Raw genomic sequence first — 14,056 nt, 5'->3', positions numbered from 1 at the left:
TATCTATTAGTACTTTGGAGACTTGCGCGAAATGCAGCACTCTAAAAATGTTTTTTTTTTTGCTTTCTTACTTAAAGTACTGTCAAAATTTGAACAAGTTATTAATTTTGATTTCCATTATTACAGTGTCCTAGGGTCAAATGACAGTATTACTTTCAATACGATAACCGATCTGTGCCAAATTAGAATTAAAACTAAGCTCAGCTTTTCCTAACATTCCTTATATGACGACCGGTTAAATTTATTATATGTATGCTAATATCTTTTCAGGGTAAGCCGGCTCCTTCAAAATGGATCCTGAAATATGATAGTTTTATGCTATTACAATTATTTTAAATACATCATCTTAAAAAAAGTAATCGGTATAATTTAAAAAAATATAAATTTATTTGTTTTTATATTTTGGCGTAAATAAATAATTAAAATAACACTAACTGGATATAATCAAACTTCACATAAAAAAGTTATCATTGCTTCCTCCCTCCTTTGTTATTTGCTTTATGTGAAGTAAAGTATCTCAATTGAGTGATATCAACCCCAAAGATCGACTGACGCCGGCACTCGCTTGGATGGGATCATCCTCCAAAGTGACATCTAGCATGCCATATACAAGCCAAAGCGATCTCCGGGCCGTCTGCCTACGTCACAAATCAGCCAAAAAGCTGACTTGACTTCAGGCGGCTGTATTTTGTGTGCTTTGACGGTTCCTTCTTGTCGATTGGGCTCGTTGATTTATAACAAGTTGCTGCTGCCTCTTCTCCAGATTCGTTGTTTGGCTTTAATTGCTGCTGGCCGTTATGACTGTATTGACACAAGGTTAGTCAATTGCACTAGGAAAGGCGCAGGGTCTTGTATAGGAAGTGTTGTTTGCGACTTTGGATCGGAAACAAATAATGGCCAGCCATCGGTCCCTGCCAATGCGAATGTAAATCGTATGTACCTTCGTTCTTTTATGGCCATCCCGACCATTAAAAATCCCCACCGGCCAATTAGGGTCTATAAACGGCGGTCGTCTGGACCAAAGTCTGAGCTCTTCTGTTTATACGGCGAGTGTCCGATTTCGTTCCAGCCCGCAAGGCACGATGACTGGCTGACTTAGAATCGCAATCGCGGCCGCGATCGCTGTTCCACGCATGACAGGTGTAATAACCGCCACTCTGGGCTGGAAACAGTGTCTGGAGACTATTTTTATCGGCCGAACGAAAGTGAAGATCACATTTAGCGCTTCGCAGTCGCGGCCTCAACCGGTACGAGTCTCAGTCTCTGACAACCAATATACATTTTTACTTTTGTTCTGTTTCGCCAGTCTCGCACATGCGATTATCGTGCTTGTGTTTTTAGTTGTATTCCATTTCATTTTATGCGTAGTCGTCGTACGCTGCCCGCTGGGACCCACTCCGTATAAAATCAGCATAATCGGAAATTCTACCCAGCAGTTGGTTCTAAGCCACCGTCGGAGCCGGACGCCCATCGCGCTTTCGGCCTGGAATAAATACTTGACCGGGGTCCTCAGTAATTGTGCAATTCGCGTGTGAAAATTACAATTGCAAGATTTACGCAGATAGAGAAGTGAAGTTAAAAGTTGTCAGATTAAAAGTGACTTAAAGTGGCGATAGATACAGTCTTTGGCTGCTTACTCGCAGATTATTCGCATCTATAAAATACACATACATATATACACAAGAAGGTACGATTTGGCGTTGTTCTATATATTCGCGTTCGCTTCCTAAGTCTTTTGTTTCGCGTGGCGCCGAAAGGAAGCAAATTCGCTTGGCTAAATGAAATCGAAATTTAAATCAATCTTTATCACAACTGGATTTGGCACGCTCTCTAGATGGCTTATACATATAGCCCCGCTTCGGTTTCCCTCTTCCTCGAAACTTCCGCATGCAGTCCAGTATAATTTGGATAATTTTAACCATTTTCGGCAGCTTTGTGACCTGAACTTTGTTGTTTTTTCTTTTGCAATGTTAATGAATGAATTAAAGTTGTATGCATAAGATATGGGGACTTCAATCTAAATAAAAGGTGGTGATAAATAATGAAACACATAGCCATTAAAAGAAGTGTGATCTTGTGTTCCTTAAAGTAATTGTGTTTAAAATGGCTGCAGCTTATGCAATTAATTAGAAAGCCTAAGTGTTATTTAAACTTGAATGATAATGCTTCAGAGCGTTTCTAGATTTTTCTTGAGGAAAACGTTTATCAATAACAACACCTAATTATATGGTGTCATTATCGAGTTCCATATGAATAATCAAAATCTAGTTTTTAACCCATGTGGAGGTATTTCATCAAAATACTCTTCTTACCTATCCAAATTGATTAGTCATTTCACTTTATTCGTGGCTCCGAAAGATTTTGTACCGTAGCAATAAATTAGCATAAAGTGGTCAATATTATTTAATGCTAAAATGTTAAAATTAGTCGGCTCCGAGCCGAGGAAGCCAAAACAAAAGCCGAAAACAGCCAAAGGTGAATAAACTGAAGGGGCCTGAGCTTGGCTTCTGTGTAATCTCTTGGCCAAGCTCGGGGAACTGGTTCAAAGTCGAGGACGTCATCAGCGAAACCGAGAGTGTAGAGTGTGGAGTGGAGTGTGGTGAAGGCGGGCCCTCAGACCTGGTTAAGACTTACACGGCTTTTATCTTATCTTTCGCCTCAGCTGTCTCTCGAGATGTCATCGAATCGGCTAATTTGCTTTGGCCTCCTCTTCCTGCTGACTTTCGGCCACGTGACGTCACAGCGCACGTCACTGGACGAGGCTCTGAAGAATCTCTACAGACCGCTGCGTCTTCTGGGCCTGGCCTTTGCCGGACGATCCGGCGACGATCCACAAAACGTGCAGCGCGTGCAAATCGCGGGGGTAAGTCCAGCGGATAATGCAATCATTGATCCGGATTCGATGGGATCAGTATTTCCTTTTGTTTGCCATAACGAATTCATTCGAAATTCGGTCAAAATACTGTTACTTCATTTTAATTGATGACTTTGATGTGGAGATATTTCCGAAAATAATATTTTAAATCTGTTATTATATGGTTGAAAAAGTTTTTATAAAGGATGTTTCAGATATATTCTGTTCATATATAGTGTTTAAATGTTCATATTAATGAAAACTATAGACCAAAATAAATCATGTCTGATTTAAATTAGTTTTTGGATAACTTCCTACCATTTAATACCTTTCACGTTTCCTTATTACTAAGTTCAATTGTCTTATTTCCGAATCTGTGCAGAAAACCCAGAAGTCGAATCCCCGTACGCGAGCCTTGTTGGAGTTCTGCGATGCGGAGCACGGACCCGGAAAAAGGAGCCAGGAGCGACCGACCAGTGTGCACCGCTTGCGACCCGGGGACATCGATGTGATTGGAGCAATGGGTGACTCCTTGACCGCCGGAAACGGAATCTTCGCCACGAATATACTCCATGTGACCGTGGAGAACCGGGGCGTCGTGTGGTCCATTGGGGGTCAGTACGACTGGCGGAAGTACCTCACGCTGCCCAACATCCTGAAGGAGTTTAACCCCAACCTGTACGGATACGCGATCAAGGACGGCATCTCCACGGACCGCACATCCCGCTTCGACGTCGCCGAACTGGCCGCGATGTCCAGGGACATGCCCTACATGGCCAAGGTCCTGGTGCGGCGCATGCAGCGGGATCCCAACGTAAACATGACCGCCGACTGGAAGCTGATTACCCTCTTCATCGGCAACAACGACTTTTGCGCGGACATCTGCTATTATCCGGAGCCGGAGAAGACAATCGACTGGCACGAAAAAAATATGCTGAAGACCTATCGTTACCTCAGGGACAACGTGCCCCGCCTCATGCTGAACATAGTGCCCGCCCCCAATCTGCGGTTCCTGACCAACCTCTCGGGTCTGCCGCCCAACTGCTACACCACTCTCCGCTTCGAGTGCCCCTGCCTGATGGGCAAGGGCAAGGGGCAGCTGGACTACCTGGAGGGCATCATGAAGCGCTGGATAGCCAAGGACTCGGAGATCGCCAATAGGGAGGAGTTCAACACCGAGGTGAGCTTGAGTTAAATATGAATAGGGTACTTACTAACCCTACTTTAAGAAAAACGTATTCTAGGTGATCATTTTACCTTTTTAAATGGTAAAGACGCCTCTTATTATGAGAGATATGTTAAAGATTGTTGTTTATAAAGACTTTTTTGTTATACCGAAATCATATTCAAAACTTCGTTAAATTCCTAATCTTAAAAGGTAACATTTTGTTCCATTTCAGACCTTTACGATAAATGTGCAGCCGTTTTCGCAGTTCCAGGACTTCCCCCGCACGCGCTCCGGGAAGACGGATACTCGCTTCTTCTCGGAGGACTGCTTCCACCTCAGCCAGCGGGGACACGCCGCTGCGGCCAACGCCATATGGAACAACATGCTGGAGCTTCCCGGGGAGAAGAGTGGGTTCCCCACCCAGCTCTTCGAGACCTTCCGCTGCCCCAGCAAACAGCGTCCGTATCTCATCACCCGGGAGAACAGTCGTCCGGAGTTTGTGATCTAATCCGAAGTGGTGCCCGCCTGCGCTCCGCCGTGAATTACTCCCTGTGATATCGCTCCTAAGTCTTCTTTCCAAGTTTGCCCATATATTTGTAGTGTAAATTAGCCACACACTAAGTGTAAATAGTCGACGATTATCAGCAAGTCAAATAAAATGTTATTCTTGAATTACGTGAGTGAATTTCGCATGGCGAATTTCCATATTTCTAGCATAAGCAGTGGGCTCGTGTGTATTCCTTTGGCGGAGTATGGAAAACCTCGATGGCAGTGGATTACAAGTGATCCATAGTAATGAGGAGATATAGCGCCATATCACTATTACTATGCTCAACTAAAAAAGGGGCAGCAGGTTTCTAAAAATAACTTACTAGGAAAAAAGATGAAAATAATAAGAATACAATTTTGTATCTTTCACGTGCCTACGGCGATGGAATTTTACTTGCTTCAATCTCACCCTTACAATTAAGTGCTAAAAGTTAGCCACCCACAAAGTACCGGCAATAAGGCAGCCATATTACTTAACTGCTCAAATTAATTATGAGTATACAAATGTTAAATGCTAAACAAAACTGGCTGTGGAATCGGAATTGGAGTAAGCTAAGTCAAATCCCCAGCTAAGCACCGCCTAAGTAACGACATAAACCTGATGAGCATGTGAAACCGAGCCCCGAGTAAAAATGATAATTATGTGTTGGCTGTTATTATAATCACCTTAACAAATCGGTTCTTTTGTGCCGCGAACGGAGTAAATTGCCCGCCCGAGCGAAACAAAATAACTGGCCCATTAAGTGCCGGCAATAAGGCGGTCGTGTGTGCCTTAAAACACCACCCAGCTCGTTATAAAGTGGCGAATCACCGCGTGATAAGCGATAACAGCTACCGATGACACACGACAAGCCGTCCGCAGATGGGCGCCATAAACCAGTTACAATTTATTTATTTCCCCAGTCGGCGTGGCACACGCACCAGCGAACATCAATAAAGCCGGGTCATAATCGTTGTTTAATTCGGTGGCCGGGCATTGAGGCGGACTGCTCCGAGGTGTACGTGTTCCGAGCGGGCCAATGGTCCCCGTCCAGCCCCAATACTCCGCCTCCAAAATCGGCCGCTCAACGGTTTCGCCGTCCGGTGCTAAAAACCAGCAACAAACATTGGGTAAACAAATAAAAACGACCGAGCAGAACATCAATTACCGCATTTATTTCGAGAGCTGGCTTATTGCAGCATTTCGAGCCGGCGCATTGTCATTGACTTTGAACTTGGGCCCGTTCCCCGCACATCGGTCAGCACATTTTTGGCTGGGGCTCGGTCTTCTAAATGAGCATACATGTGAGGCGGGGTCGACAAGTTTCTCTCACTTCTATCATCATATCATATTATCGCAATTTGTTGATATTCAACTGACTCCTTAAATTGGTTATAAATGATATATGATTTTAGTCACATTTGAGTTACCGTTTTTAGTACATTCAAGAAAGAATTTAAAGTAAGTACCTACCAAACGAGTATAGCTTATATCATATAATCATATAATGGGCCATGGAAAACCGTGATGTACGTTAGTTTAGCACCCCGTAAATTTCATAGAATGCAGTTTGCATTGGCTCACTTAATGCTGTCCTCGTAGAGATCCAATTTCAATAGCATCAATTAAATGTGGGACCCGTGACCCATTTTAATGACTGTTTTAATGAGCCGTGATCAGGGGAGGGATAGACTCTGGAATGGAATCCGGATTCTATTTACCAACCAGTCGCAGACTGCATATATTGAAGCTTTCAAAGTACAATTACCTGTTTTCCTGCGACTTTGTTTGCGCCATAGATTCAAACTGGTTTGCTTGGCGCCAATCAAGCGCCACCTTTGGGCGAAAACAAGCACTTACTCGAAAAACGATATCTATCGTATACTATTTATTGTGAATGATTTATTCTGTTATACCCCGTACTCCAGGGGTTGGAGGGTATATTGTTTTTGAGAGTGTATGTAAGTAAATGAAAAAAACACTTTCTAGATTTTTACTCTCGTTAATAATAAAAATCAAATACGTTTTATTTTCGATAATGTGTATAGACATTAATCGGTATACCCTTCTATATCATTTTGATTCTTCAAGCATTAAATTACTTACTTTTCTGGTTGGGACATTGTGACTTGAAAATGAATCATCTTAGAGTCTCATCATAAAAATGTTTATAAACAATGTTGCAGTTCATTTCCTAAGGTCTTCGGCTCAACACGGTAAAAAAAGTGGTTTCAGGTATTTCGGTAATGAAGCGAATGACCATAGCAAGTGAACAAGAAAACCGTCGACCAAGAGTTCTTGAATCATTCTGCTTACCGCGCACTCTGGAGATTATAAATTGCGATGCGCTTCGGCCCGAGTTGCACATTTTCGACAATTTCAAGCCATGAGAGACGACAATCAGCGGTTCCAAATCCAAGCAGCGGCAATAGTTTTCTTGTTGGGTAAGGTTGGGTTTTCCTTATATAGCAAGGGTTTTGCCATTATCATATTTCGAAAAACAAATATATACCTAATGATACCATATCTAACGTTTCAATAACAGTTTTACAGCTCTGCCTTGCCTTGCCCACGGGAAACGACATAGAGAGTGATGGGAACTACCAAAGCCCCGGCAGTGGACGACCTGTGGACTACCACACTGTAGTGGGCCACTTCAAGGACTTCTTCATGTACCTGCCTGTGATGATGACCACCTTGAAGGAGACAATGTCGGGTTTCCCCAAGTTCGCGGAGGGCGTGCGCATCCTGACCTCCGGCAAGGGACGAGTCGATGGAGAGGATTGTAAGTGCGGCCAGAATGGGCTAGCCAGCGGGGAACTTCAGGACACCAATGGTCGCTTTGGTTGACCCACACTAGGACTTTTGTAGATACTGTACATATGCATGAACTCAAAATAAAGGAAAATTGTCAAGTAGTCAGAAAATGCTTAAAATTCTCTTTGATCTCATCTCTTGTATTCGGTTTCATTCAGTTGAATGTTTACAAAAATTCCCCGAGGCAGCCACCGAAGTAAACATTGGCCACTATCAAAAATTCGCAGCAAGCAATGACTGTGCTTCAGATTTCAAATTGAATTTTAAAACCATCTAAAAGTATTTTGCTTTTGAAACGTCTTTTTTTAAAAAATAAGCAAAGTGACAAGGAGTAATTTGTTCAAATTATGCGGTTATTAAATAACTCTTCTTTAAGGAAACAATTCTCTCAGTGGCAGTAGAAAACTAAAAAAATATATTTACCTACTGAATACCATTTTTCTTGTAAGTTTAGAACTATAAATAAAAATAAAATTTTAGCTTATATGCAGAGAACACGTAGTAATTATATTTTCATAGTCATTAAATGAAACTATCGGCAATTTTCTGTTAAAAAGGTAATTTGTTTGCCAATGACTATGTGTTTTAGTTAGCCCGTAAGAAAATCAATTCGGGACACTCGATTGGGGACATTTTAGTGGCTTAACTCCAGGTTTCCCAGAAGCTTCCATGCCCTTGAAAAGCAAATTGGTTAGACAATGACCACGCAAGACATTCATAACCCACTTTGGCTGGACTTGAAGTATATGGGCACCTATATATACTTCCAGTTATTTTCTTAAGCTGTTAGCTGGCGTTATTAGCCAGACCCCTGGGAATGCCGACAACCTGCCCGGCTAGTGAATGGAATGGCGCCTAATCAAAACCTCGAATCTGCATTCCACGGGCGGCGGGGGTGGTGCTTTGACCCCCTGGAAAGCCCCCATTTCATGACCCACTGTCATGTTTGCACTTGTCATTATTGTTAATTGTATTTGCGGGGTGGCCAGGCGTGCATGGGCTGTATTTACATGGCAATCCGAGTGCCGAGGCGGGACAAATGTAATCCAAAGTTACCACTTTCCGTTTCAGTGAGGTCCGCGGCGTCGTAAGGAGCGCAACAGCATGCCCAGGAAGCGCAAAAAGCGGGACTACTAGAGAAGCGACCGGAAAGGACATTCTCTCGCACAGGAAGTACAGTACACATCCGCTGCGATGGCCACCGGCATCGAGCTGCTCGTGGCCGCCGCCCTCTGCGTCGCCTGTCCACCGCTAAACGAGTCCCTGCCGACGAACCTCATCCTGCTCGGCGAGGACGGCATCCTGCCCACCGAAGTGCCCATCAGTGTGGAGGCCACGGACGCCGGTCTCGATGAGGATGTCCCCGTGGAGACGCTGGAGTCCATCATCAGCAAGAAGCTCAAGCTACGCGAGATGCGCGAGTGGATCGGTGGCAAACACCTGCGCATCGCCACCCTGGAGGACTATCCGCTCAGCTACACCGAGCTGCTGGAAAACGGCACCCGCATCGGCCATGGAGTCTCCTTTCAGATCATCGACTTCCTCAAGAAGAAGTTCAACTTCACCTACGAGGTGTTCGTCCCCCAGGACAACATTATCGGCTCGCCAACCGACTTCGATCGCAGCCTCATCGAGATGGTCAACAGCAGTGTGAGTAGCTTCCATAGGTTTCCTATAAGGACTTAGTTTTACATAATAACACATTTGAATTAAGACTATAAAAGCATTCCAGTTGGTAGTTGTTATAAACGAAATTTTTTTTATTTATATGTGGAACTTTAATTTATTTCATTTGTAGCTAATGACAGCTAAAACTATATAGTCTCCCACAATTTAGTAGTCATATTAAATATTTTAAACACAAAATTAGTGGTTTTTCATGTTAGGCCCTAAATGATTTGATTACACAAAATAAAATATCTCTCAATATGGCCCATTTATTTTGTTCGAACACTTGATACCCTGCAGGCAGTGGACTTGGCAGCGGCCTTCATACCCTCGCTTTCTGACCAGCGGAGCTTTGTTTACTACTCGACCACGACGCTGGACGAGGGCGAGTGGATTATGGTGATGCAGCGGCCCCGGGAGTCCGCCAGCGGATCCGGGCTGCTGGCGCCCTTCGAGTTCTGGGTCTGGATCCTGATCCTCGTCTCGCTCCTGGCCGTCGGTCCCATCATCTACGTGCTGATCATCCTGCGGAACCGGATCACCGGCGACGGCCAGCAGACACCCTATTCGCTGGGCCACTGCGCCTGGTTCGTCTACGGGGCGCTGATGAAGCAGGGCAGCACCCTGTCGCCCATCGCAGGTGGGCTGCAATTAGGTTAAAGTGCAATCGGGCGGCCAAGATAGCGATCGCCAAGCGCTAATGGGCCCGCTGATTGCATGCGGGCAGGCACACCGCCAGTTTGTCGTTTCATTAAACTCATTGAAAACCATTACAGACTCGACCCGGCTGCTCTTTGCCACCTGGTGGATTTTCATCACGATACTGACGTCCTTCTACACGGCCAACCTGACCGCCTTCCTGACCCTCTCCAAGTTCACGCTGCCCTACAACACGGTCAACGATATTCTCACGAAGAACAAGCACTTTGTGTCCATGCGGGGCGGTGGGGTCGAGTACGCCATCCGAACGGTGAGTGCATCTCTGGGGGAAGTAAATTAGTTGAAACAGTGAGAGAAGGAGGTCCCGAGTATATGCAAACTTAAGTATCTTTCGAATTCAAGCCAATTTTTCTGTGGCACTTGAAGAGCTAATGTCGATAAAAAGCAGCACGACACAAATTCGTATATTTTAAAGAGTCTATACAAATCTAGTTGCCATCTCACCCCGTCTTCTTGTCCCTCCTCCAGACCAATGAGTCCCTGTCCATGCTGAACCGCATGATCCAGAACAACTACGCCGTATTCTCGGACGAGACCAACGACACCTACAACCTGCAGAACTACGTGGAAAGGAATGGGTACGTTTTCGTTAGGGACCGGCCGGCGATCAACATCATGTTGTATCAGGACTATCTGTACCGCAAGACAGTCAGCTTTAGTGACGAGAAGGTCCACTGCCCGTTCGCCATGGCCAAGGAGCCGTTCCTCAAGAAGAAGCGCACGTTCGCCTATCCGATTGGCTCGAATCTGAGCCAGTTATTCGATCCAGAGTGGGTGGCCGAGGAGTATGCCGCATAGATAATACGATTTTGGCTGTTTGCAGGCTGCTCAACCTGGTGGAGTCGGGCATTGTGAAGCACTTGTCGTCCAAGGACCTGCCCAGTGCGGAGATCTGCCCGCAGGATCTTGGCGGAACGGAGCGCCAGCTGAGAAACGGGGACCTGATGATGACCTACTACATCATGCTGGCCGGTTTCGCCACCGCACTGGCCGTTTTCAGCACGGAGCTGGTGTTCCGCTACGTCAACAGTCGCCAGGAGGCGAACAAGTGGGCGCGCCACGGCATCGGACGGACGCCCAATGGCCAGTCGGTGGCTCCAACCCGTTGGCTCCGCGGCTGGAGGCGGTTGGACAGTGGACACGGGCAGCTGCTGGGCGCCTCCACCCACGGCCAAAACGTCACGCCACCGCCGCCGTACCAGAGCATCTTCAACGGCGGCAGTCAGGGGGATCCACTGAATCGGTGGCGACGACCTCTTGGAAACGGCAATGCCATCGGCAACGGGGTGCTCCTGGGCGGCGACCCTGAGGGCGGCGTTCGTCGTTTGATCAACGGACGCGACTACATGGTATTCCGCAATCCGAACGGGCAGAGCCAACTGGTCCCAGTTCGATCGCCCTCGGCGGCCCTATTTCAATACAGTTACACCGAGTAGATATTAGATCAAAGCCCGTGATGGGAAGTACACGTTTGAATAGGCAAGGCTTTCTTTCTACATGTATTAAAAAGTAGGGTGATATGTTACTTTTTTTAAAACTATGAACATGAACGGAATCATATTTAATTGGAACAGATACTTCACATTTCTAATTCGATGTATTTGCAAAGCACACCTGTAATCAAGACGTAGACATCAAAACGAAGTTGATATACTTGTTGCACCAATAAAAAATAATCGTATGTTCTGGAATGTTTGAAAATTATTTATTACTTTTAATTAGGATAGCTAAGAAAACGTTTTTTGAAGAGAACATACTTATTTAAAAAGGAAAACAAACAAAAACCAAGCTCACAGAATAGCGGGCACAACCATTTTTGAATGCAATGGTATGTTTCTATTAACTAACCAACTAAATAATGAAATCTCTAAAATTCAGCATAGGGACGCAGAAATTACACCTGCAAATTTAGTGTCAGAACGTACTACTACTGTGTTAAATTATATTATTGGAATCTTAGAAAATGACAAAGAAAAAACGCTCTATTGCTCTATCTTCAGTCTCAGATGCTTCAAAACTTTCGTAAATTATTCATTACATAATTTGGGTCTTATTAACATTTTGCAGGATTTAAGAGTAAATCGTTTATTTCCCAGATACCAGTTACCCCACCAAATGCCGTCTGCAACAACGCCCTCCAAAACTTGTTTAGTGGTACTGAACTGGCCATTTAAGTCACTGTAAAAATAAAAATGTTTACAAGAAGGAATAATCGGCCCCTAATGAATATGTTCTTACCACTGATGTTTATCGGCACTCCACCAGAAATATAATGATTTATCTGTATACCACAACATTTGAAAAATTTGTTTCTCATGAGCACGCAAAGCATCGCCAGCGTTTCCCGAATAATTACCTAACGACTTTAACTTGTAGTTGGATTCTTTGTCCCCAACACAAAAGTTATCATATCTGGCGTATGCAGTTACGTCATCAAAGTCAACAAGTTGAACATATAACTCCTGCCTGTGACTGGTGGTTAACTGATGAATTGTCTCGATACCAATCCAAAAATCTCCATTAATATCTCCAAATCCATTTTCGTATCTTGTTTTATCTGTTACATTGAAATCTACTTTACCATCGAATCGACGTTGAATGACCATCCAACCGGAACCCGCAAAAGGAATATCCTCAAAAACGGCGGTAAATGGGGCAATCCCTGTTCCTTTTACATATGTTATGTGGTGTTCCTTAGAATGGTTTAGTAATATGGTTTCATTATTATTTTGTCTGTTCGACATCTCGCATGTTGTTGGTTTATCTTCTAATTTTAGGATCTTATCTATGTGTTGCATAGTTATTTTGGATTCATCGTTCAAATTAACCAACTTATCAACCATCTTCTGAATTTGTGTTTTTGATGTATCTTCGAATTCCACAAGCCTATTATTAATCTCTTGAATCATTGACTGCAGTTTAACCATTTTATTCTTCAGTTCATTAAATTCCTGAAGTTGGTTATTAGAAGAGTCATTTTGAGTGCCCTTCTCTTTGTTAATACTTAGATTTTTGGTTAAGTCAAGAGTATTCTTCAAATTAGTATTTTCAATCTGCAAGTATTTGTTTTGGCTTATTAATTCAATCGACAATTTAAACGACTTTATCAAATCGTCCTTTTCACTTATGATTCCTTCTTTCTGCTTCAACTGTATTTCCAAACTGCTGATTTTTGTATTTTTGCTGACTATTTCCTTTTTAAGTTCTTGGATTACCATATAATGGTCACCAGTTTCATCCAACTTATCGAGTTAATGTATTTTAAATGAATAAAAAATTTCTTACATATTTACATATGTATGTATACATTACCGAAAAGTTCTCGGATGCTGAATCCTCCATAGCTTCATTTTGTTGTTTCGATCCATCGGCTGACATTTCTATTTTCATTTTTTAATTTTCTGGAAAATGTTTTTTTTAATAAAATAGGTTGAGATGCAGTGGCAAAATGATTTTTTTTTATAATCTGAGGTGGCACCGAAATCGCTTTGAAGGAAATTCAGGGGAATTCCCCAAATTCTGTCCAAGAGAAATGTACACGCATCTGTAAAATCTACACGCTAAATGCGATTTGCGTGTACAAAGAACAATTTTAGGATATATTGCAAATATTTTTCATTTTTTAATTTTCTGGAAAATGTTTTTTTTAATAAAATAGGTTGAGATGCAGTGGCAAAATGATTTTTTTTTATAATCTGAGGTGGCACCGAAATCGCTTTGAAGGAAATTCAGGGGAATTCCCCAAATTCTGTCCAAGAGAAATGTACACGCATCTGTAAAATCTACACGCAAAATGCGATTTGCGTGTACAAAGAACAATTTTAGGATATATTGCAAATAAAATCAGCTAGCATTTAAACTCCCCCTGCTCGATGAGTGTATACATATGTAGTTTTTATGCCATTTTACTATTATTAAGGAAAAATAGCACATTTTGAATTGCCTTTAGCTGCTTGGAAAAATTGCCAAAGCAAATGTCTAAGTCAAACTTACCCGTCAATATTTTGCAGTACTTTTATTGTGTAGTAGCGTTCTATTTCCTCCAATCCTTCAAAAGAATTAAGGAATCCCGGAACTGAACTGGCAAACTTTCACGAGAACACACGAAATCAATTTGCGCATTTGCACATGCTCAACAAAACAGTAGGCAAACCGATCAGTGCTGCATAGTGATCTCAACTAAAAGTCCTAATTTATTCCATGGCTGAGAATATACCAACATTTTAAAAATACCGAATTTTCAGTGGCACCGCATAAGAGTTAAGGTAACGGTCTAATAACTTTTAAAATAGATTTGGAA

At 43.2% G+C, this 14,056-nt stretch overlaps 4 protein-coding genes and 1 long non-coding RNA gene across 5 annotated transcripts; 3 read left to right on the top strand and 2 right to left on the bottom strand.

Moving 5' to 3' along the window:
- Positions 1 to 2,674: 2,674 nt before the first annotated feature.
- On the top strand, positions 2,675 to 4,697 carry LOC108028829 (phospholipase B1, membrane-associated). The gene is made up of 3 exons (XM_017100818.3): positions 2,675 to 2,863; positions 3,237 to 4,034; positions 4,255 to 4,697. The coding sequence occupies exons 1-3, from the start codon at positions 2,675 to 2,677 to the stop codon at positions 4,528 to 4,530; spliced, it is 1,263 nt and encodes a 420-aa protein (XP_016956307.1). The 3' UTR covers positions 4,531 to 4,697.
- On the bottom strand, positions 4,564 to 5,303 carry LOC108028830 (uncharacterized). Its single transcript, XR_001768404.1, has 3 exons — positions 5,238 to 5,303; positions 4,699 to 4,893; positions 4,564 to 4,639 (listed from the first exon to the last, which is right to left on the bottom strand). It is a non-coding gene; the product is annotated as an uncharacterized LOC108028830 (long non-coding RNA).
- A 1,589-nt stretch (positions 5,304 to 6,892) lies between these two features.
- LOC108028222 (uncharacterized) lies at positions 6,893 to 7,468 on the top strand. The gene is made up of 2 exons (XM_017099888.2): positions 6,893 to 6,995; positions 7,097 to 7,468. The coding sequence occupies exons 1-2, from the start codon at positions 6,938 to 6,940 to the stop codon at positions 7,399 to 7,401; spliced, it is 363 nt and encodes a 120-aa protein (XP_016955377.1). The 5' UTR covers positions 6,893 to 6,937; the 3' UTR covers positions 7,402 to 7,468.
- Positions 7,469 to 8,426: 958 nt separating this feature from the next.
- LOC108028516 (glutamate receptor ionotropic, delta-1) lies at positions 8,427 to 11,447 on the top strand. The gene is made up of 5 exons (XM_017100398.3): positions 8,427 to 9,018; positions 9,337 to 9,676; positions 9,813 to 10,006; positions 10,225 to 10,526; positions 10,580 to 11,447. The coding sequence occupies exons 1-5, from the start codon at positions 8,563 to 8,565 to the stop codon at positions 11,190 to 11,192; spliced, it is 1,905 nt and encodes a 634-aa protein (XP_016955887.1). The 5' UTR covers positions 8,427 to 8,562; the 3' UTR covers positions 11,193 to 11,447.
- A 38-nt stretch (positions 11,448 to 11,485) lies between these two features.
- Positions 11,486 to 13,922, bottom strand: LOC122818995 (angiopoietin-related protein 7-like). Its single transcript, XM_050885976.1, has 4 exons — positions 13,750 to 13,922; positions 13,069 to 13,157; positions 11,995 to 12,998; positions 11,486 to 11,934 (listed from the first exon to the last, which is right to left on the bottom strand). Exons 2-4 carry the CDS (start codon positions 13,144 to 13,146, stop codon positions 11,784 to 11,786), a joined length of 1,233 nt encoding a protein of 410 aa, XP_050741933.1. The 5' UTR covers positions 13,147 to 13,157; positions 13,750 to 13,922; the 3' UTR covers positions 11,486 to 11,783.
- Between the last annotated feature and the right edge of the window lie 134 nt (positions 13,923 to 14,056).

The sequence above is a fragment of the Drosophila biarmipes genome, chromosome 3L (genome assembly GCF_025231255.1).
Source record: "Drosophila biarmipes strain raj3 chromosome 3L, RU_DBia_V1.1, whole genome shotgun sequence".
In the NCBI taxonomy this organism is placed as follows: domain Eukaryota; kingdom Metazoa; phylum Arthropoda; class Insecta; order Diptera; family Drosophilidae; genus Drosophila; species Drosophila biarmipes.
This window is presented reverse-complemented; position numbering and strand designations above follow the sequence as displayed.